Here is a 24,072-nt window from a genome sequence, read left to right on the forward strand (position 1 = left end):
AAGCAGGAAATAGTAACAGGAAATGCAATTTGAGTATATACAGAGTACAGCTGTGTGAAATTCAGAAATTTTTATTTTCAGAATTTTGCAGTAAAAACTGATTTTTATTTGCATGTTTCTGAGAATCCATCTCTCAATTTTGCTTTACTTGCAATTATACTGAAAGTTATTTAAGAGAAAATGCAAATGTTGGCCTATATTTCAGGCAAGGACATGAGACTCATTTTCACTCTAAAATGGACCCTTTGCTGGAAAACAGACTCATGCTTGCCAGAAAAATGCAAGTATCTGAGCAAATCAGCCTATGGAAATGGGCCTCTTTATGGGTTCATAACAAAATGTACCAAGTCTAAAGTTATCAGAGAAGTATATCGTTTAAAACCTCTTAGGAGGCCTAAGAGTTATGTGATTTCTTCCAAGTTCAGGTTAACGTATGTTGTGTTAAGAGAAAAGGAGTACTTGTGGCACCTTAGAGACTAACCAATTTATTTAGTTGTGTCACAACTCAGTTACAAGACATACATCCTGCAGTTTGTACCTTGGTGTTATTTCTGTGTGAACCTCTAGATAAAGTTTAGTGTCAATGGGTTTGTTGGAACTAGCAGTAGGATTAATCCTTGGCTCAGATGTAACCACACTTGTTTTTAGGGTAACAAAAGGGCTTGTCAAACTGATCATATGAAACACGCTCACCTAATTGGAAACACAGGTGAAATGTCATGAAACTTGCTAGCATGTAATTAGAAGCCTGTTTAACAACATCCTTTCCCCAAAATACCAAAGATTTTTTGTTCCAAATATCTGTTTAAATGCAGTCTCCAAATGCATTTTAGGCTTTTCCGTTTATGGAATTGGCATCTCATGAATGTGACATTTCACATCAGATTGCATCAATCACATTGTACATTAAGAGGGCAGAAGCATTATAACAATTGAGACAGCTGGCCTCATTGTCATGCAAAAGTCAGGCTTTAGGAGCAATCTAAAGGCTCCTATTCCTCAGGCTCAGATGCATTCCTGGAGGTAGTGTAACATTTGGAGGTGGGTGTCTGTGTGATGGGGAGATTGCTGCTGCACTTCATCCTTTGAAACTAACATTGAGATATTCTTGAGGTGGCTGGTCACCTCATCTATCTGTTGCAGATGAAGTAACCAGATGGAAGTTGCTTGTGGATGGGAGAGGAAAGAGGAATATACAATAGCATCTGCATGGATGGGTGGCTGAAAATTCCTGGATCATATTTCAAGAAGCCTTTTAGTCAGATTAACCTATCAAATTGTTTTATTCAGACTAGACCATTTCAAGTGTCCTTTCCCTGGACCAATCATCATTCATGGTAATTCATAGTAGCAATTAATAGCCATTGAGCCAGTGCAAGAGAGAAAATGACTCTGTAACCCAAGGGTTTAGGGCACCCATCCAGAATATGGGGGAACTGTTGTATTGAGATAAAATAAGCAGGCCAAAGACATTAACATAATCCAATCACAGTCCAACATTATAAAGTGTTAAACAAGATCTGGGGCTTGGTGTACAAAGACCTCAGCCTGCTTAGCACCATGGCAAACACACCATTAAAAATCTTTTTCAACTTTTATTAAAGATATAGAAAAAGGAAAAACAGTTAAAGGATTTGAAATATAAAGTATTAAATTAGGCTTTCATTTTAACAACTTCCTGCGTTCCTTTTCCCTTTAGCTGTAGACAGTTTTTAGAAGGAATCGCTTCCCCTCCCTGCAAGGGCATTGGAGCCTTCCCAAAAGTGGGTGGTCAGGGGCCTTTGCTCCCCCAAGGACCCACCCACAGCCAAGCCGGAAGTCAGAGCAGGGCTAGGGAGCTCGCCCTGCCTGCACCTGGAGTGGGTGGGGGCCTAAAGCAGCCCCCTGCCTGTGTCCCTGCCACCCAGGGCAAGTGGAGGGACTCAGGCTCACCACAGCTGCCCGCACAGCTCTCCCCCACCTGGCTCTGGCAATGGGGTAGGGGCCTCAGAGCCACAACCAGGCCATGATAAGAGCTGCATGGGCAGCTATGGGGAGCTGCAGCAGACTCTCCCACTTGCCTGTGCTGCAGGGAGCCCAAGGAGAGCAACCCCTAGCCCGTGTCCCTGTCCCCCCCTCCCAGGGCAGATGGAACGTCTGCGGCTCCCCACAGCTGCCCGCTCGGCTCTTATCATGGCTGGGCTGCGGTTCTGAGGCCCCACCCCCTGGCTGGAGCAGGGTTGTGGAGAGCCGCGTGGACAGCTGTGGTGAGCCAGCATGGAGTTGCGAACCCTCCACCTCCCCTGGGCTGGGTGGGCGGAGACACGGGGTAGGGGCTGCTCTCAAACCTCCCACCCCCACCGCACCGCGGGCAGGTGGGGGGTCTGCATGGCTCCCACAACTGCCCGGGCTTCCTGGCCGGGCTCCACACTGGCCTGGCCAGGGGGTGGGGCCTCAGAGGGAAAAAGGGAAGGATGCAGGGTCCATCCACTTTCAAAAAGTAGGAGGGCTATGGCCACCTGGCCCCCCTGGTTCTGATGTCACTGGCTCCCTGTTTGACAGTCTCTTAGATTATATCAAAGATAGTAATAACCATCCTTTTGGCAGAAAAGAGAAGTGAGTTGAGATGGGCTGGAGATGTCATTGCTGCTTCTTATGTTAAAGACCAATTTTAGAAGGAAAAAGGCCCCTTCGTTTATAGTCTCTTAGATGGTATCAAAGATGGTAACAACGGTCATTCCAGCTGATGTTTGGGATTCAGCTGGAGCCAGTGGGGGTGGCAATGCCATCTGGGTCCCTCTCTCTCTGGCTCGTTCTGGTCAAGACAGCTCTCAGGATCAGGATGATGAAGGGCTAGGGTGCCAGGAAACAGTGCGGGTGAGGGCCATGGTAAAGCTGTTGCCTCTGTCTTTTCCATCTGTTCTATTTTTTCTTTTGTACTTTCACCAAAAATCTCTTTCTTTTAAGGACCCGGAAAGGGAGTGATGGTAGAATAGCACATCCCGTCACTATTTTGGTTGCTAACTAGGCCTGAGTACCGACATACCCATTTTAGTTCATTAAACTTTGGGCTCCACAGCACCTGCTTTTAACAAGCATAATTTCATCACAGTCCTTAAACCATATCAACTTGGCTTTTTGTTGAGGCTAATTCAGTTATTCTGTCTCCCTTTCATACCTTTTCCCATCAACATTTGTTATTACAGGTTCTTGTAACAACTTATGATTTCTTACATACTTTTTACAGTTGAACCCACCCAGGCAAATTTGTAGGCTGAAAGGTCAAAACAGACCCAAGTTTAAGTCCCTGCTCCAATGACTATTTATTTATAAAATGTGGATGATCTTCAACAGGAGAGACTTAGAAACACCTGCCCGAGAATATCCCATAGTTCAGTGACTAGGGTCCTCTCCTGCAATGGGAGAGACCCAAATTCAAATCTCTTCTACTCATCATGTAGAGGGGGGAATTGAACCCAGGTCTAATATCTGAAATAAGTTCCCTAGACACAGGGCTAACACTTATAAGTAGGGGCCTACCAAATTCAGGGTCCATTTTGCTCAAGTTCATGGTCATAGGATTTTAAAAATAGTAAATTTCATGATTTCAGCTATTTAAATCTGAAATTTCACAGTGTTGTAATTGAAGGGTTCCTGACCCAGAAAGGAGTTGTGGAGGGTTTGCAAGGTTATTGTAGGGGGGGTGCGATACTGCTACCCTTACTTCTGCACTGCTGCCTTCAGAGCTCAGCAGCTGGAGAAGGGCAGCTGCTGGCTGGGAGCCCAGCTCTGAAGGCAGAGCTGCCACTAGCAGCAGTAAGGATGGCCTGGTGTGGTATTGCCACGCTTACTTCTTCACTGCTGCTGGTGGGGTGCTGCCTTCAGAGCTGGGCTCCCACCCAGCAGCTGTCCCTCTCAGCTCTGAAGGCAGCGCAGAAGTAAGGGTGGCAATACTGTGATGCCCCTAAAATAACCTTGTGACCCCCCCCTGCAACTTCCTTTTGGGTCAGGACCTCCAATTAGAGAAACTCTGGTCTCTCCCATGAAATCGATATCATATACACAGTATAGTATAGTAAAACCACACAAGACCAGATTTCACAGCCCATGGTGTGTTTTTCATGGCCGGGAATTTGGTAGGGCTCTACTTATAAAGGAGGCACCCCCAACTCACCCTGCTATGTGAGTCCTTTGTTTTGTTTTTGTCAAATGCCTGAAAGTCTAAATGAAATTTTTTGAGTTGAAATAAAATGTTTTGTTTCAACATTACCAAAATGTTTAAACTTTTTTGGTTCAGTCAATACTATTTAGTGAACTCAATAGAAATCTGCAAATAGTTTCAGTCAACCTGAAACTACATTTTTTGGTGAATATTAAATATGAAAAATGTCACCTCTCTCTACTTGTTATTTGAAGAAAACAGACTAGAAGTTAAAGGATTTCTTCACATGCAGAAACCGATTATTGATATTCCATCTTATGATATATATACACACCACATTCATAATTATATATGCAAACTGAATATATTGCTCATTGTTGAAAAATAACCCTAAAAAATAAGCACTTTCATAAATATTAAAAGAGGCTGCCTGCATACTTCTAATCTGCCATACGGAAGGTTAGGCAATCACTAAATTTAATAAATGTAACTGAGTTGCTACCAGCAGCATGCTCAACCCATCAATTGACAAGCATTTATTTTTGCAGCTCCTGCTAGCTGCTCTAGAAGTGAAACATTAATATAAAGCCTACAAATCCTTTATCTCAACAATGGCCTTGATTAACCGGTTTTACACTAGCGTGAGATCAGAAACAGGCTAGATATATTTAACACTCTTAAAACATGCAAAAGAAAATGAGCAGGAATAAAAAGGAATAGCTTGCCAATGTGAAAAAGCAATTTTACATCTTAAATAGTAAGACTTCATAGAAATGAGAGGACAACTTTCCATTTTTCATCATTTGGCAATGAACATTAAAGTTTTGATTTCACTCATCTACACTGGTGTAAATCAGAAACAACTCTGTTAAATTCAATGGTGTTTGCTCTTTTTCAAAACTGGTGTGAAAAGAGAAATGGGCCCCTAGACTTCCTAAGGAGAAAACAGACCTCAGCCTGTACAATGGAATTTATACATTATATCACAAATTCCTCAGGGCAGGGATTGTCTTCACTGTAAGTCTTACACACTGTTGGCGCTTCACCTCGAGTCATAATAATTTCACAGTGCTTTACTAAGAAAGCCATATAGGATTTCTAAATCCCACTCTTAGGATTTAAAAAAAAAGTTTTAAATAATGAAACTTTTCCTCCTTATAATTCATTTCTATTAATTGTATATTATTCCCCCTCCACCTATTCATCAATGAAAGAAGAGTCCTCATCTCCTGTAATAATCTTCAGAATTCCCTATAGTACTTGAATTTTTTCACACACCAGAGTGAGGGAGGTCTGCTATGTCCCTATAGGAGCAATAGGTATCTTGTACTTGGGTAATTTCACAGAGACAGGCAGCTTGGATATCATCCATACCTTTCTGTAGACTTTTGGTAGGCATTACTAACATTCTGAACAGGAGACATCAAAGCTACTTGAGAGAATTGGCAAGTAGCAAAATGGCATAAAACAGTTAGCTATTATTTCCTAAACAATATTCCTCTGCAGCCACATAAAAGGCACTTCAGATAAAGAAAAACTGTGAGAGATAAAGATTTTATATTTCCAAAGAAATGTTTACTGTAATAATTGTTTGTGTTGTTTTTACAGTCTGGCAGCTTCACCCAATAGGCTGAGGATTTACAGTTTCTCTATTACTCACAGCAAAAGAAATTACTTACAAATAAATCTTATATTGCCTGATTTCAAAACTAATTTTAATAGGCAGAGAGCAAAAAGGCACAGGCTTTCTAGGAAGAACAGGGAGTTCTCTCTAATACCTACATGAGATTCTTGCACACACATACACACACCGCTCACATATAATACACCACCTTCTGGGTAGAAATTTTTATTTTAAAAAAAGAGTATGGATATATCCATTATTTACTTGGAATATACTTTAAACTGCCTTCCCTATTTCATATTTGAATTCAACACAGGAACCAATTCACCCACCAGAAATTCATAATTACTTCTTTATTTGAACTTTCTGTCCCATATATTGCTTCTTATCACACACACACACGAGTATTTTTCTCCAATTGTACAACATTTACCTTTTTACCATTTGGGGAACAATTATCTTCAGTGAATGTTACTGAATACAAGATGCAGACAACACCAAGCTGAGAGGGGTTGCTAGCACTCTGGAGGACAAGATTAGAATTCAAAATGACCTTGGCAAGTTGGAGCCTTGGTCTGAAATCAACAATATGAAATTCAATGAAGACGAATGTAAAGTACTCTACTTAGGATAGAAAAATCCATGGGCAGCATATAATGGAGACCTGGGGAGGCTAAGCCTCCCCAAACCTCCGCTAATGTTCCCTGCCATGGCCCCAGGGCCAGGCCACAGAGGGGCTCAGAGCTACTCCAGGCAACCACGGCTTGGGGTTCCTCTGGCTGGCTGAGGCTCAGGGTAGCTCAGGCAGATAGGCTGGGTGCAGCTTGGGTCGGCAGGCAGGGTCTCAGGGCAGCTCGGGTGGGCAGGCAGGCTGGGGCTTGGGACGGCTCGGGCCTGCTTGGCCAAGGCTTCTCTGGCCGCAGTGCGGGATTCCAGGATCCTCTGGCCCCGGTGGGCAAGAGTGAGGGGGTAGCGGGCCGAGTGGGGGCAGGGCTTCAGGCTGAAGAGGCAGGGCAGGGGGCTAGCCTCCCTGAACTGGGGGTTCATGTGCCACCCATGGAAAAAAAAAATCAAATATTTGACTCTAAAATGGGGAATAAATAGCTAGGTGGTACTATTGCTGAAGAAAATCTAGGGGTTATAGTGGAACACAAATTGAATATGAATCAGCAATATGATGCAGTTGTGAAAACAGTTAATATTCTGGGGTGTATTAACAGGAACATCATATGTAAGACATGGGAGGTAGTTGTCCCGGTCTACCTGGCACTGGTAAGTCCTCAGCTGGAGTACTGTGTCCAATTTTGGGGGCAACACTTCAGGAAAGATGTGAACAAATCAGAGAGAGTCCAGAGGACAGCAACAAAAATGATAAAAGGTCTAGAAAAACTGACCTATGAGGAAAGGTTCAAAAAACCCTGGGCATATTTAGTCTCAAGAAAAGAAGACTCAGGGGGGATGTGGTAACAGTTTGATGCCTGGACCTCAGCAGCCCAGAACTACAATTACAGGGAAAATCCTGCTCAGCCCCAGGAAGGAGTATGTTCAGTTTGGACAGAATATTCAGGGAATTATCTGCAAAGCTCTAGCAAGTCTATACTGATCATGGGCAAAACTGAGATTTTTCAAAGGCTAATAACTTGGCTAAATTTGGGTGGATTTTCACAGGGAAAGCAAATGGCACATCCCTGACACAAAGGCCTTCCTGCCCCCCTCCCTCTGTTCTCATTACCATATATCAAATCCCTGCTACAGAGCCTGGGAGCACTAACGGTTCTCAAAATGATTTTAACATGGGCAAAAAAACCCAAAAAACCAACGCTTATTTTTCCTGTAACTCTGTTCTCTGAAATGGCTGAATCATTTTGGCTGAAGCTTAAAAAAAAGCCATCATCATCACTCTGAGGCAGACATCTGGCACGTAAAATTTCATCCCAAACCATGGCTAACATTTGGCAAAGTTACAAGCAACTGAAAACAGGGTCCAATAATGGGAAGTGTCACACAACCTTAATAGTGGCACTGCCAGCCGTACCTATAAAACACACCCACACTCAGAGTGTGTGAAGTCATAGACAAGATAGGAGACAATTCCATAAGAATAGGACAACAAACTACTACAGCCATAACATATTATGTACAACTATCTGTCTAACATATCTATTGATTGACAACTAGGAACAAAGACCTAATCCCCTCAAAATTCTCTGACTTAGTTTTCAAGTTGTACTCATACGAAATATTTCCATATATACTGAAGCCACAAATTGCACCAATAGTAGATATCAAAGTCTCTGGCAGTCTCTTTTCTTAATACAATACATCCCAAATGGTCTGAGTCACTTTTTTACAATATTTCTGTTTGACATGACCAAGGGTGTATACGCAGCATGACTAAGTCTCAGTCACATAATTTTAGAAAACATTGTATCATGTTTTGTTCATATTTTCTACCAGCACTACCAAAATGGTTCCATACATTACAGAACAGACATTTTTACTCCAGTTGTAGCAATCATTTTCATTTCTTGGTTTGGTGTTACGGGGGGAAAATATCTACCTTCATTTTTTGCACTAAGTCTAACATTTTAGCTATGAAGATTTTCTGAGTCCATTTTAAAGGAAATTCTTATTGAAAATAAAGGAGTAAAAGTGGGAAACATTTCAGGTCAACACTTACCTGCTGGCCTCTGCAGATGTGATGGCAATTAATGGAGGAATCCTTAGTGGAAGACTGGTGGGCCTTGGTATAGTCTCCATATCACTCTGTTTATCCCAGTCTGCTTGCTCCAATTGTCTGAAAGCCAGAGGAGGAAGCTGGACATTGCGGCAGGAAAGTCTCCGCACAAGATAGGGTTCCATTCCTTGGAAAGGGCCTTCGTCTTCAGTGTTGGAGTACAGTGTTTCTTCTGAAATCTATAATCACACACACACAGATCTTATTTCATAATTCTCCTCTCCAGTTCCTTTTTTATAATACAAATTAATTAAAAATCTCTGAGGTAGTCCTAGAACTGTTGGCATAGGTGTTAAACCGAAAAGAATCTTGTTTGTGGGAAAAGTAGCTAGGTGGGGTAAACTGAAGAAATTTGGATGAATGTAGTGACCAATACAATATTGACAGATGCTTCCTTGCTGTAATAGCAAATGAACAGCTATTTATGGGAAGTAATGTAGGAATCAATGTATTCTGCAATCCAGTTTATCTATGTAACACAGAGCCCCACTGGTGGTTCACTATCCTGTCAGCAACTCTTGTCAGGCCTGACATACTCACTACACCTAACAGACTGTGGTCATAATCTGTATCTAAAATATGTCATGTAAAGTAGCATATGCGAACTGGTAACATGCTGGTCCCAAAAATCATTGAGTGGTCTATGTACAGGGTGTATACAAAGTTATAAATATGTTTATGTTCTAGAACATATTTATAACTTTGTATACACCCTGTACATAGACCACTCAGTGATTTATTCAATGTCCTACATTAAAATAATGTAAGGGAACTGTTGTCCCCTTACTAAAACTCAGTGGGTTTTTTTGGTTGGCTAGCTCCCAATATCAAAAGAAAGTGGAAGGGTCAATGGGAAATCAGGACGCTGAGGCTGACAGTCCCCTAATGCTTACAGTCCCCAGGAACAATGGGGAGAGGCCAATGCTCCAGGTCAGCCTGAATGACAGGGCAGGCAGGCTAATGAGGGAGTCAGGAGGCCAGGGGGGTCCCGTCCTCCGTGTGAGCTGGAATTGCCTGGGTCAGACAGAATGGGGCCGAGCTAAGGAGAAAACAGGGGCCCAAGCTGAGCTGGGGAGCAGAGCTGTGCCAGAGAAACAGCCCAGGAAGCAGGTCAGTGCTGGGAGCAGAGTCACAGAAGCCGCCCACAGAGCAGAGACCTGTCCTGGGAGCAGAGCTGCAGCAACCAGAGCCAGAGGGGCCAGAGAAGCAGCCCAGGGAGCTGGAGACAGAGCAGCAGCAGAGCTGAGGCAGAGCGGAGCTGGAGCTGAGGCAGAGTGGAACTGGAGCTGAGGCTGGGGCTGGAGCAGTCTGGAGCTGGGTGTGGTGAGCAGCTGGGGAGAGCGAGGAGAAACCTGGGCAGTGGGCCTAGTGCAGGGAGACGCCCCCCAGCCAAGAGGCTCTGCAGGCCAGACTTGGAGGGGGATCATAACCCCGATCGGGCGGGGGTGATGCTGGGAAGAAGGGTCCCGCCACCTAAAGCCTGAGAGCATGTGGCCACCGCCAGAGCACGTGACCAACCCGCAGCATCCCCGCAGCACAGCCAGGGCTTGAGGAGGAGGCATGGGGCTATGTCTACACTTCCGCAGTAAGTCAACCTACACTAAGTAACTCCAGCTACGTGAATAATGTAGCTGGAGTCGACGTACCTTAGGTCGAGTTACCCGCAGGGTCTACACCGCAGGGGGTCGACGGGAGAAACTCTCCCGTTGACTTACCTTACTCTTCTTGTTGGGGGTAGAGTACAGGGATCAACTGGAGAGCCATCTGCTGTCAATTTGGCAGGTCTTCACAGGACCTGCTAAATCGACCGCTGGTGGATCAATCTCAGAGCGTCGATCCGGGCTGTAGTGTAGACCTGCCCTGGGACTTGTGAGGAACAGACTGAACTTCCCTTCCATTCCAGAGATGCTGGTTGTGACGTCCCTATGCCACAGAGCGGGGTGACGTGTTTTCCTTTAACCTTTCCCATTTTTTCCTTATTTTTTTTAATTGATTGCTGTTTAATAAATTGTATTTGCTTTGAACTGTATGAAATGATCAGTGGGTCAGGGAAGCATCCAGTGCAGAGAGAGCACCCCAGAGTGGGGACACCCTAGCCCCTGCCCTAAGTGACCACAACAAGGTTGGGGGTCAAGCCCCCCAGGAATCCTGGGCCCAGCCTTGTTGGTGTTACGAGGACTCTGCCACACAGGACAGTGGAAGGGGAGCCCTGGAGGTCAGGCAGGCCTGTGGGTAAAGGAAGTGGGAGCAAGGACTCAGATCCTTTCATTAGCCTATTTCACCGGGGTAGTGTATAAGCCGGGAAAATTCCCCACGCTTACAAGTGGTCTCGTTCCATTTCCCAATGGGCTTGTGTTGGGAACACAAAAAGCATCATCTAAACTTGCACCCTTCTTGGCAGTCTCATTATAAAATTAAAAGGCTGAATTGTCAGAGACTAAATGCCCACTCTATCCTAGGAGTGGCCCCTCAGGTCGGGATTGAAGTACATTGGCCACGGATTTTGTGGGGGAAACTGACACTGTGCCTACGTGTATCTGTTCTGTGTACACAGAGAGGAGCCCCAGGGCTATTAATACAATGATTTTCTCATTACTCATCTCAGGACTAATATTAATAAACTACAGCTGTACTAAAACTTGCTGATTAGGCTATGACTAAAATATTTCTAATTACCATTTAAGTCAGAAAATTAATAATTTAAGAAAAATAGCCAACGTAATCGTAAAACAATTAAAAATTATAGGAATTATAATATGGTGTGTATAATATGGTGTGCTCAAAAGTGAATCAACAGTGAAATTAATCACTGTAATACTCCACAAAAGTGTCTAATGTGTTACAGTCGTCCAGGGAGAAGTTTAACTTAAGGCTTGGCATTTCTAATGTGTGTTTTTAATGAGGAGGTAAAATAAAAAATAATGAAAAAGTAAAAAAAGTTAATTATGGCCTAGAGCTGTGTGAAAGATTTTGCTGCATTTGGTGCCAGATTAAAATGATGTACTTGTCACTGTAGGTCTTCTAATCAAGTTCACTATTGACAAAAAGCAGATTTTTAGCCAGTGAAGGAGGAGTTGCAATTCTGAAAACTTCAATAAAAATCCAGGAAAAGAAGCGAAGAATGAATAGAGTGAACTAGTTGTACTGAGAACGTGAATACATTATGCCACTGCCCCTAAAGAGACATCTGTAAAAATGAAAAAGGTAAGTGGCACTGGCATATATGGCACCATCCCAATCTTTAAAAAAAATGTGCAAGGCTAAAGACTGAAGCAAAAATTTTGAAAGTTAGTGCCTAGAGTGAGAGCACTGAAATTGACGTTTCATTTGAAGGCACTGGAGAATTAATTCAGCAGCTCTGAATATCAGGCCACTGATTTAGGTGCAAGCAATTAGTTATCCAAGTTGGCAAATTTTGGCCTGAATGGATTTACTCACCCCACAGGTATACTAGTAATAAAATGCATTGCTAGAATTTCTTTTTAGTATTATGAAAAGGAATTTTTATAAAAAAAAAGAAGTGTTAGTTCTGCATATTTGTTAAGCTTTTTCAAAACAGCTTTGACATCGCTGACAGCCCATCAGTAAGCACTAATGGTATCAAATTCTAAAGCCATTTTGTAAAATGCACCACAGAACCTTAGTATACAATTTTGAAAGTCTATTTTTTAATGACTTTGGCAAGCTTTAGTTATAAAAGATGGGGATTTTCCATTACAACACACAGCAGAACCCATGTACTCAGAACCAAATAAATGGCATGCCATTGCTTGGGATGCCTGCCAAGGAAGTGATTCAGTGCAATGCATTTCAATTATTCTAAACTGTGGATAAAATGTCACACTTAGTCCATTTGAGTGACACACCTGGTGCTCTCTGCAAACCAATTTGCAGAAGCTAACAGGTGAGAATTGATGTTTGCTTGCATGTACTTCCCACTGTGCATTCCTTTGTTCATTTCATGCCACTGTCATGCTCCATGACTGCTGAAAAGCTGATCTTACCTCAGGTTTTTTTGTTTGTTTTTTAAATGCTTTAATGCTACCTATTTTTAAAAGGCAATTAATTAAATATAAAAGAAACATTTCCCAGTACAATGTATTCCTTTTAGCCTCTGGTTACAAGAAAAATCCCTTAATTTGCCTTTTTTGTTTCCATCAAATTGTGTAAGTTAACAGGGCTCAACCAAACAACTCATAATATGTAGTTATTTTTGTGCTTACTTCACTACTTAGGTTATTGCCTCTGAGCCTGAGTGATTAGAAAATATTTGCAGACTTGCCAGGGTGCATCCATTAGGAGGAAAAACAGATTATAAAAGTCAGATGTTTCTTTGGTGCAATCCCGTGTATTTACAAAGAACGTACACCACCTCCTGTTTCCCTGAACACATAGGAACAAACAGGAGACAGCTTCCTTACTCACAATGTCCAGGCTGATTTTCCAGCCAGTACTCTGCGCAAAAGAAGTGCTCTCTCTCAGCTTCCTTGCAGGGTTACACTCACACTGCTTCTCTTGCTCTTCACCCACTTTCTGGTTCTTTTCACCCACACAGGTGCATGTCTCCACTAATCAAGAACCAGTCCCAATGTTTACAATCAATCCCATGGAAACTCTTATCTTCCCTAAGTTAGCTCTTGCTCAGGCTTTTTCATATGGTCCAGCACCTTGGGCAATGCCTTCTATTTTTCAGCTACCTTAGTTTGCCTGAATGAAAGATGGCTAGCATGCCATCAGCTTCAGTGAGGTCTGCGACTGCCCATAGATCAAAGGACAGGGTTGCTGGAAGCTACCAACACCTTCCTGTACGACAACCTTTATAGGTTACCCGAAAAGTATTAAATATCTGACATTTATTCCTTTCATTTAAGATACCCAGTTTAATATTCTATATCCAAATCCATCCAATTAGAAGCGGACAGATAGATGAAGGTAACTCTTATTCCTGGTGAGATTCACTGTGCATGGAAGGTACAGTCTTGCCCTGGAGGTGGCATGGAGCTGCCCCTCTTTAGGAGGAGCACAGGAGTAGGGTTGCCAATATTCTAACTGCACAAAACTGAACACCCTTACCCCAGCCCCTTCCCCGCCCTGAGGCCCCTCCCCTGCCCCACCGCTTCTCTGTGGCCCTAGCCCCACTCACTTCAGTCCCCCTCCCTCCATCGCTTGCTCTCCCCCTCCCTCAGTTTCACTGGGCTAGGGCAGTGTTGGGTGCAGGAGGGGTGAGGTGCAGGATCTGGGGTGGGGGCAAAAATTAGGGTTTCAGGGTACAGAAGGGGCTCTGTCCAGGGGCAGGGGTGCAGGAGGGGTGAGGGCTCCAGATGGGGGTGTGGGATGAGGGGTTGGGGTCCAGGAGGGGGCTCCAGGCTAGGGCCAAAGGGTTTGGAGTGTGGGAGCAGGCTCAGGGCTGGATTAGGGGATTGGGGTGTGGAAGGGGGTGCAGGCTCCAGCTGGGGGCATGGGCTATGGGGTGGGGCTGGGGATGAGAGGTTTGAGGTGCGGCAGGTGGCTCAGGCCTGGGGCAGGGGATTGGAGTGCAGGAGGGGGTGCAGGCTCTGGGAGGGAGTTTGGGTGTGGGAGGAGGTGTGACCTCTGGACTGGGAAAGGGGTATAGGCTCTGGGAGGGAGTTTGGGTACGGGAGGGGGTTCCGACCTGGGGCAGGGGACTGGGGTGCAGGTGCAGGCTCTGGGAGGGAGTTAGGATGCGGGAAGTGATTCCGACCTGGGGCAGGGGTGCAGGCTCCAGCCAGGCGGCGCTTACCTCAGGCGGTTCCCAGACAGTGGTGCAGCGAGGCTAAGGCAGGCTCCCTGCCTGCCCAGGCTTCGCACTGCTCCCAGAAGTGGCCACCATGTCCCTCTAGCTCCTAGGCGCAGGGGGCTCTGTGCGCTGCCTGCACTTGCAGGCACTGCCCTCGTAGCTCCCACTGGCTGCAGTCCCTGATCACCTCTGCGTCTAGGGGCTGGACATGCTGGATGCTTCCGAGGGGCTGCGCAGAGCCAGGGCAGGCAGGGAGCCTGCCTTAGCCCCTCTGCATTGCCGACCAGACTTTTAGTGGCCCGGTCAGCAGCGCTGACCAGAGCCGCCAGGGTCACTTTTCAACCAGCTGCTCTGGTCGAAAACCGGATACCTGGCAACCCTAAACAGGAGGAATTTGGGAAGGTGACAGCCTGGTGCTCCCTTGCACTCAGCAGTGCTGCATCCTCCACTCTGTCTGCACTTCCACTCTGTAGGGTGGTCCAGAGATGGGTGGCGACAGACTACAGTCCCAACTCTCCCCAGCTTGCCCTGCCCTCTTTGGACCACCGTATGCCCCTGGGGAGCATGGAGAGACCTGTCTCTGTATGCTCATGAGTGCAGGGACTGCAACTCTGCTTGGCCTTACAAGGCAGGGGAATGACTCCTTATGCCCTTCCTATTGCACAGCCCTGTAAGAGCCAGAAACAATCCAGACCTCTGAGAGGTAAATTCCACTAAATCAAAATAAACATCCTTCCCATATTTCTTTTCTGAATGTATTGTGGGGAAGTATATTGCACACTTTTTGAATCCTTCTCTGAAGTCACAATTATTAATTTCCTCAAGGGCTTTTCTATGGCACTCATGACTATAGTAGCTGACATTACCACAAACATCATTTTTACAACACCTTTAAATATGAAGGGGTATTATTCTCATTTTACAGAAGCAGAGAGATTAAGATCAAGAACATAATTTTAGATGCCGAGGAACTGATTATTTGGAGTACATAGCATTATATGGCACTTCATATAGTCAAGCACAGCTCCCACTGACTTCAGTTGCAGCTATGGGTGCTCAGTACTTCTGCAAATCAGGCTCCAGGGTCTCAAGTTGAGCACACAGAAAGTGAGGAACATATAATCAATGACCATCTCTGAAAAGTTTATTTGAAGTAACTTACCTAGCATCAAATAGGAACTCTGTGGCAGAGACAGGAATAGAATCCAGTTCTCTGGAGTGGCATTCAACTGACTTAACTATGACACCGTCCTTTCCCTTTCTGCAGTCCCCTGCTTCATTCACTATACCCCTTCCCAGCTTCTGCAGCAAATGAAACAGGGGTCTTACAGACAGTCTCCTTCACTACCCAACCCTGATTCTTCCCCAGAGCTCATGCATCCTGTGTATTAAATGAGGCAGGGGTCTCATGGAAAACAAATTACTATGTTATCATGTAATCTTGTAAATTAAACTATATCATAATGTATACAAACAAGGGGGCCAAATAAAGGTTGCAAATGCAACCTTAATTCTGGTATTCTTTAGTTTTTGAGTGCTTGACTTTGCAATCTTTATAATATTAACACAATTTTGTGTGTGTAATTTCCTTGGTTTTTAAAAAATCCAAACAACAACAAAAACTAGAAATTCCCTCATGTGGCATCATACTGATACCCACATGGGACATCTGCAGCATTGGAGCCCCTTTAGATCCACTGCACAGACCGCTCTGCCACTTCAGCTAACAGAGCAACTGATAGCAACTGTAAGTCAGCATCAACTCGGTGGACCAGCACTAGAAGAACGACACACACACTTTGCCAGGGGGTTTCATAGATATTTGCTGGCACTAAAGGAATAGTAAAAATCAGGAATTGCTCTTCTGTTATCTGTACCCCGATTCCCAATCCAGGCTCTGGAGGAAAGACTTCTACCCATTTCCCCCAACCTTGACCCCTTCTGCCCCATCCCTTCCAGCCTGTCCCATTCCTCTCTCTTCACCACCCCTGCCTCCTTTTTCCTAGTCCTACTCTCCCCCTTCCACCCTACTCCTTGTCCCCAGTCTCCTTGTTCAGCCAGTCCCAGTTCCCCACTCCTGGCTCAGGCTGACCTATGTGTCTCTTCCTTCTTCCCGCTCTCCCCCACATAGCTCCCATTCCCAGTCTTCCTCTGCAATCTCATCCTCTGCATTCCCTCCCTGACTTCCTGTCCTATTCTCTTTGCATATCCAGGCCCAGCTCTCCCCCAGCACCCCAGCTCCTTCTTAGATCTGTCACCACCACCCCTCTCACAGGTTCCAAATCCCAGCGTTCTTGTCCAGCTAGTTCCAGTCTTCCTCCTTCCCCCAGCTCCTTGTCTGACCTGAGTGTCAGCTCCCAGCCCCCACCACCCATTTACTTCATTGGCTTCCAGTCTCAGCCTCCCCACACAGCCTGATCCAGACTTCCCTCCCCACTAGCTCTCAGTACCGCTGTCCATTCCCAGTGTGTCACTACTGCTACATGGGTGGTCGGACCTAGGGTCAGAGCATGAGTCAGGAACCGAGCCAGGTCAGAAACCAGGAGATCAAGAGTCCAAGAGAGGCTAGAGTGCAGGTGTCAGGCAGGGTCAGGTTACCAGGAGACCAGAATCAGGAGCACATAGCACAGAGGAAGCAGTACTAAACAGGGGAAACCCAGATACACGGACAACTTCCTGTTCCTCTGTTTGGTTTAAATAAAAGCTGGGAACCAGCTTGGACCCCCGCAGTGCCACCAGTCAGGTCCCAGGACTGGAGTCCTTTTAAGTGTTGAGCTTGTAGTTCTGGCAACTGTTAACACTTACTGGCTCCTAAGAGCCCTGTGAACTGGTGTTTGAGACTTATGGCCTCTGACAGTGCTGGTCTCCTTGTCCAATCAGCCCCAGGTTTGTCCTTCCAATTCAAGTCAGCTCCTCATCTCACCCGACAGCTGGTCTCAAGCTACTCTTTTCTCTCACCTTACTCTGGCCTTTGCCCCTGTGCAATCAGATAAGATGGGTTCCTCCTCCACTCTGCCTTGATGCTAGCAAACTGGAAATGAGAGCATAGGTGAGAAAGGAACCAGCTCTCATTTCCAGTGCCCAGATTAAGAAATTGAGAATAGGCATAACAGGGAAAGTTATTCTGAGTCCCTGTTGTCTGGGCTAGAAGAAGCATGCTCAATTGCCCTGTGGGAATGGTCCATGCAGTGCAATCATAGGTAGGGCCTGTGGGGGGACCCAGCATGCTGAGCTGCTCTGTGAGGGGTGGGCGGGGGGTGTCTGCACAGTCTAGTCAGCAGTAGGAACTCTGAGAGGCTCAAGCATGGATGGAATCTTTGGAGACTGTAGCTGCTAAAATCCAAGATGTCTGTCTGGATATGTACCAACCATGATTTGTCAAAGGCATTTAACTTGGCCAGATTTGGGCAGACTTTCACAGGGAAGACAAAGGCACAACCCAGACACAAATTCAAGACCCAGCTCCAAAGCTTGGGGGTAGTAGGACATTTCAAATAAAAGGTCTCGCTTTTTTTAACAAGTACATTTATTCATGTCTGAATACTGGAGACATCATAGCAGAATTTTTGTAAGCCTTCTTGATCCATCGCTCACTTTCTACACTCAGCAGCAGAACTTAACAGAACTCTGCATGGCTGAAATAGTTCCAAATCTAGGCAATGGTGGGGAGTTGGCCACTTCTTAATTGTGGGACACAAATGAACAAACAAAAAAGTTGCATCCAGTGTGATCCAGAGAATAAGGACTGGGAACCACGAGGCTATTGTTCTCTTCTCAGCTCCAGCCTACTCCAGTGCCCTGGGTCACTTAACCTCTCTGCTTCCCCCCACCCACCCACCCCTCTGTAAAGTGGGTATACTAATACTTACCCACCTATGGAAAGTGCAGGAAATCCAGTAGTGTTATTTATTGGTGTAGTCATTTCACAGATTTTAAAATATATACTCCCTTCCCCAGTCCACTCCTACAGTTACTCCACCTCCTCCCCCTACTTTTGTAGATTTTCATACTTTTGTACATTTTTTCCTCTCAAAGACCATTTATTCCTTCAGAAATATATGTAGAAAAAAATATACCAAATCAAAAAACTATTACTGTTTTTTTCTTTTTATAAAAGAGTTACTAAATGACAAATTATCCATATATCATTTTCAGGTTATTTTGCAACACGATTTACAATTGTTCATGTGTACTATAGAAATGACAATGATTCATATTTTTTAATCCCACAATAAAATAAAATCTAGCCATTATGTGATTAGATTCTTCTTTCCCTCTTCTTTCCATAAAGCAAACACTCTCAGGAAAATACCCCTTTTATAAAAAACGTGTTCAGAATGAATCAGTTACTATATGTCTCATCACGTAGTTGGAAATATTATACAAATTGAACACGAGATTGTATCTCACTGCAGCATTAAAAACCTGTCAGAATCTCACTCTGAAGATTTTTATTAAGTGTTTGCACTCAAAAGGCAGAATTTTTTACTTTTACTTCAAATCAGAGTCATAGCTGTAGCTGTTTTTCCTCCTTCCTGACTCAATCTCAAAACCTTTAGACTGCTTTGCCTTGGAATAAAAGGGCACAGATTTTTATCTGGCACAACTGGGGAGACAATATTTCTTCACATAAGGGAAGATGGACAGTTACTGTCCAACTGGTAAATTAATCTTTTCAATTGGTTTTGGAATCTTCCACAATGTAGATAAAAGGCAGCCCCAAATGGTTTAATGTGTTAAGAAAATTCCCTACTGATTCCTATTTACCCTTCTCTATCATAATTAGAACTCAGAGGCATTTCTATAACTTAGCATAAAACTATAAGGCTCAGGAGACTTGTGTTCTGTTCCCAATTCTGCCACTGACTTACTGTATGACCTTGCACAAGTTGCTTCACCTCTTCAACTTGAGGAAACTATTTTGGCTCTCATGATGGATAAAAAAAATTAATTACTGGACTGGAAGTTGGCTGTTGCCCAGGGACCAATGAACATGACCTGATTACATTCAATAATGGGCAAACAGAGGACAGCCCCAACCAAAAATATATATTTACACACTTCGTACATTTAAAAGACCTAATTTCACAAAGCTGGGCAAAATTAGGACCAAAATTTATTGCGGGGGGAGGGGAGAATTTAGACAGAAAAACTTGAATGAAAATTGGGAGTTCTTTAAAAAGAGTTTATTAGATGGCAAAAAGCAGATGAGACAAAAATTAGGTTATTCAGATTACTGAATTTATATATATTTTAAGATTACAATGTGCTTCCTACTTTTCCTACAGGAAAGAATTTCAACAGGATTGTTTTCTCTACTGCATGTGTAACAAAAGCTCATATGTATAGATTTAAACTTCATGGGTTTTATTCAAACAAAGCTGAATTGGCTATAGTTTGATGACACATTGCCAATTGCATGAGAGGAGCTCATTCAGGAACAATCTCAAATCCCATACCATGTGGAGACAAGACTAGACTAAGAACATGTGTACCAAAGAGTTAACTTAGTTGCTACTGTATTTCAAAATAGTTGCACAAGATTTAGCCAGCTGATGGGAGTGGTTGGAAGTTGATAGACAACAGTCCATCCACAATAGTGCTAGTGTTTTGTACGTTTTTGACAAGTTTCAGGAGTTCTGCAGTCTTGGAATAGACCAGTTGTAATTGTATGAGAGAAGTCAGGAGAAGAGAAACTGCAAAACTAAAGCCCAAAAGATGAGCAAGTGCTTCTTCAGTCCCTTTTCACAAGAAAAAAAAATTAACATGGCACCACATGACTTTTAAAGTGATACAAAGAAATACATCATCGCTTCATAACCCAACTTTACTTAGTCGTATTTTTCTGTTCCTAAATTATGAGGAAAGTACAAGCAAAAAGTTAAAGCTGAAATCCAAAAGTTTCATATTTGGGTGCCTAAATTTTGGGCACTAATACATATGTAGTCATTTCAGCAAGGGATCTCATTGGAGGGGTGCTCAGCACCATCACGTCTATTGACTGCTTTGGATGTAGGAGATGCTCAGCAACTCTGATGATCAGGCCACTTATTGACATGCCTAACTCTGGATTTAGATACCTAACTTCAGATACACAAAAATGAAAAGTCTGACCACATATTTACACATTTAGAAATATATTGTAACTTTAACGGTCTCTGTTTAAAAACAGGCTGCTGAGGCATTCAGTAATTTGATCCTTGGACAATTCAATGACCACGTTGTAAAATGAGTCCCCCAGTCTAAGAAATACTATGAGCTGAAGCTTAATGAAGAAGTTTCCCCTTTTCACACAAAATTTTGAACAAAAATATTTCACTGTAAATATTTAGAATTTTTGCTGGAAATTTAGAAAATATCAAAATGAAAACTTATTTAAATGTAAATTTTCCTTTTGATTTGACTACAATGTTTCTTTTAATTTTGGTTTATGAAAGCTAACCCAACAATACAAAAAAAAGTTTGAAATTTCCCTTAGAAAAAATGTTGTCAAAAACATTTTCTTGTTAAAATTTTCATTTGGCAAGACCCGATTTGTTGATTGAAAAATTTTCACCACCTCTAGGACCAGTATGTATGTCAGGTTTTAACAAAGTGGATAAAATGCAAACCGTGAAAAGGGTAAACACTGCAGTCCTGTTCTGGAATAGTTAAAAACATGCAACTTCCATGGATTTCATTGTGTGGAGTGACTGGAGAATTGGGCTCTCAGACTGAACATCATAGTGGTTTTCAAATTAAGGGAGTTTACATTATATAAATGGAAACTATAATGGAGAACAAAATTTAGTTAGATTATGCAACTAATCTAGCCAAATTAAATGTGAAAGGTAGTCTATATCCCTATAAATATGTCTGTTTGTCTAGGAACTACATGAGACTCAGAACTGAAGAGAGCCCTTTCCTAAAACTATTGTTCAGTAACTCATTACACTCCCACCCTGAACTACCACCCCAATTCCCACTTTGTTCCTCTAGCAGCCAAAGTAACCCCATGTACCCTCTCCCCACCTTTCCAACCACCATCTCATACCAACCCTCAGGTCTTGCCTTATGTTTAGATGCCTGGTAGCCTTCTCTGGCATCAGTCCAGTTAAGATGATCATAAGTACGCTGAAGTCAAATCCAATGACTTTGACTTCAAGTCTGCAGCCTCTTTGATGATCACTAAACCAGATAAATATTATAACACACTATACTAGTCCTCTAGTCAACTTCAGGCAACTCCTGGACACTAGATATGTTCAAGGCAGTACAGTAGAACCTCAGAGGTAGGAACAGCAGAGTTACAAACTGGCCGGTCAACCATACACCTCATTTGGAACCAGAAGTAGGCAATCAGGCAGCAGCAGACCAAAAAAAAAAAAAAAAAAAAAAAGAGAAGCAAATACAGCACAGTACTGTGTTAAACGTAAACTACTAAAAATATAAAGAGAAATTTAAAATTTTTTTTGACAAGGTAAAGAAACGATTTCTGTACTTGTTTAATTTAAATTAAGATGGTTAAAACAGCATTTTTCCTCTGTGAGAGTGATGTGTTGTCGTTCAGGATAGGTTGTAGATCCTTGATGATGCACTGGAGAGGTTTTAGTTGGGGCTGAAGGTGATGGCTAGTGGCGTTGTTATTTTCTTTGTTGGGCCTGTCCTGTAGTAGGTAACTTCTGGGTACGCTTCGGGCTCTGTCAATCTGTTTCTTCACTTGAGCAGGTGGATACTAAAACCTCTCCAGTGCATCATCAAGGATCTACAACCTATCCTGAAGGACGACCCATCACTCTCACAGATCTTGGGAGACAGGCCAGTCATTGCTTACAGACAGCCCCCCAACCTGAAGCAAATACTCACCAGCAACCACACACCACAAAACAAAAACACTAACCTAGGAACCTATCCTTGCAGCAAAGCAATTATTGTTTGAACCAGAGCTGAAGTTACAGAAAGCTGTATAAAGACAGTCTGCAATGGAAGTACTTAAAGTTTCCCAGGAAAATGAATGAGTATGTTAAAGCAATTAATTCATTAACACCACAGTCTCCAGACTATTATAGGCTATGGCTTCACTGCAAAACAGGTGTGTTTTTACACATTTTTTACCTTCAAGTCCTAGCTATGGTAGGCCCAAGGGGGTTGACTTCAATTAGCTGTGTCAAGGTAAAAATAAAACTACCTGTGCCTTATTTTACATTGACATAACTATGTCATTGTAAAAAAAAACCCAACTTTTTTTTTCTCCAATAAAGACACAGCCATAGCAATGATGAGTAAGATGGTGGTTAGCTAAGTGTAGTTTTCGCATCTAAAATAATCATGTACCTCAGAATCCTCCATCATATAAGAGATATTGTCCCTTTGTGGATCCATGATGCACACAGCTAACTACACTGAATGCTCTTCAAAAAAACTGTTCTCCATTAGTTCTGAAAGGCAGGACATTTTACTAAAGCATGCTGCATTCTTCACCCAAGAAAGGAGGCATGTAAAGTAATTTCCTGAAGTTACTATCTTGCCTGTAGATCATTACAGTTAGCCTCATCCAGTTTTTAAAACTGTATTCTTATGTTGAGATTTGGACCCTGGAGGACAGATAGACTTCAGTGAAAAGATGCTAAAGATTGACTCAGCTGTGAATCTTGCCTGAATCTACTTTACCTGCAATTTTTGAGGCAGAGTTTACAAAACACTTGATTAGGTTTGGTGACTGACTTGAAAAAAAGCAATTCCTTTGCTTATTTATCTTACTGCATGGATGACACATAACACTTCTGTTCCTGTCAGAAGATGGTAAAAGGTGGAATCCCCATCCCGGGGATGGAGGACTTCTAACACTTCCCAGCTTACAATGGGATGTGTAACTGTAGTGAAGCGATGACTCACCGGTGCAACGCCTCCTGCTGGTCGTCCTGGGAATTAGCTCTCCAGCATATGGAGCGCCCTTTGCAGGCTGGTGTCTCACCCATGTCCCTCCTGGACCCCAGTGCCCCTCTACCTTGGGGAGCTGCCCCCTGGCAGTGCCTCCATACTCTGGGTCTCCCCTCCCAGGGGAACCCACAACCCTCTATCCCCTCCTTACCTCAATGGCTACTGCCAGTCACCATCTAGCCCCTGCTCACTGGGGCAGACTGCAGTCTGTAAATCACTCATCACTGGCAAGAAGGGTTTGGACCAGCTGCCTCTGCCTAACCCCAGGCTACACTTCTGTAGCCTCAGTACCTGCTTTGGGCCTTATCCAAGGCCTCAGCCTGGGGAGTTGCCAGGCTGGAGCTGCCCAGCTCCTCTTACCTTTCCCCAGCACTGCTCTGCCTCAGGTATCCAGCTCATCTTTCAGGCAGCCAGGTCCTTCTCTCTCTACAGCTAGAGAGAGACTGACTCAGCTCCTGGCTCACAGCCCTTTTATAGGACCAGCTGTGGCCTGATTGGGGCATGATCCCAGCTGTGGCTGCTTCCCCAGTCAGCCTAGCCTTTTCCCTCAGGAGCGGGGTAGCTGCCCTGCTACAGTGACACAAAAATTTCTTGGCAAAGGGTCCCCTGTTCTTTGAAAACAAAGCTGACTGCAGAGCTGACAAACTCACTACAACAAATACGTCTTACAGGATTTTTATCCATAAAGCATAACATGAAAGCTCATAACAAACTTGCCAAGATTCATAATCACGGTGAGGTGTATGTATGGGTAATATTTAAGATCTAATGTATTTATATTGAAAGTATACTTTATGGACTTGGAGTAGAAATTAGTCTCCGGGGTAATGTGTCTCAGTGATGACTCATTCAAGCAAGAGGGAGTTGTCACCTCTCCATAGTCAGCCAGTGCA

The 24,072-nt window shown here is 43.7% G+C and overlaps 1 protein-coding gene across 1 annotated transcript in view; it reads right to left on the minus strand.

The window, feature by feature from the left end:
- PDE4D (phosphodiesterase 4D) overlaps window positions 1-24,072 on the minus strand; it is a 1,166,661-nt gene that overhangs the window by 791,714 nt on the left and 350,875 nt on the right. The window contains exon 3 of the mRNA XM_043547759.1: window positions 8,446-8,681. Within this exon, the coding sequence (XP_043403694.1) occupies window positions 8,446-8,681 (236 nt within the window). The remainder of the gene's footprint in view (window positions 1-8,445; window positions 8,682-24,072) is intronic.

The sequence above is a fragment of the Chelonia mydas genome, chromosome 5 (assembly GCF_015237465.2).
Source record: "Chelonia mydas isolate rCheMyd1 chromosome 5, rCheMyd1.pri.v2, whole genome shotgun sequence".
In the NCBI taxonomy this organism is placed as follows: Eukaryota; Metazoa; Chordata; order Testudines; family Cheloniidae; genus Chelonia; species Chelonia mydas.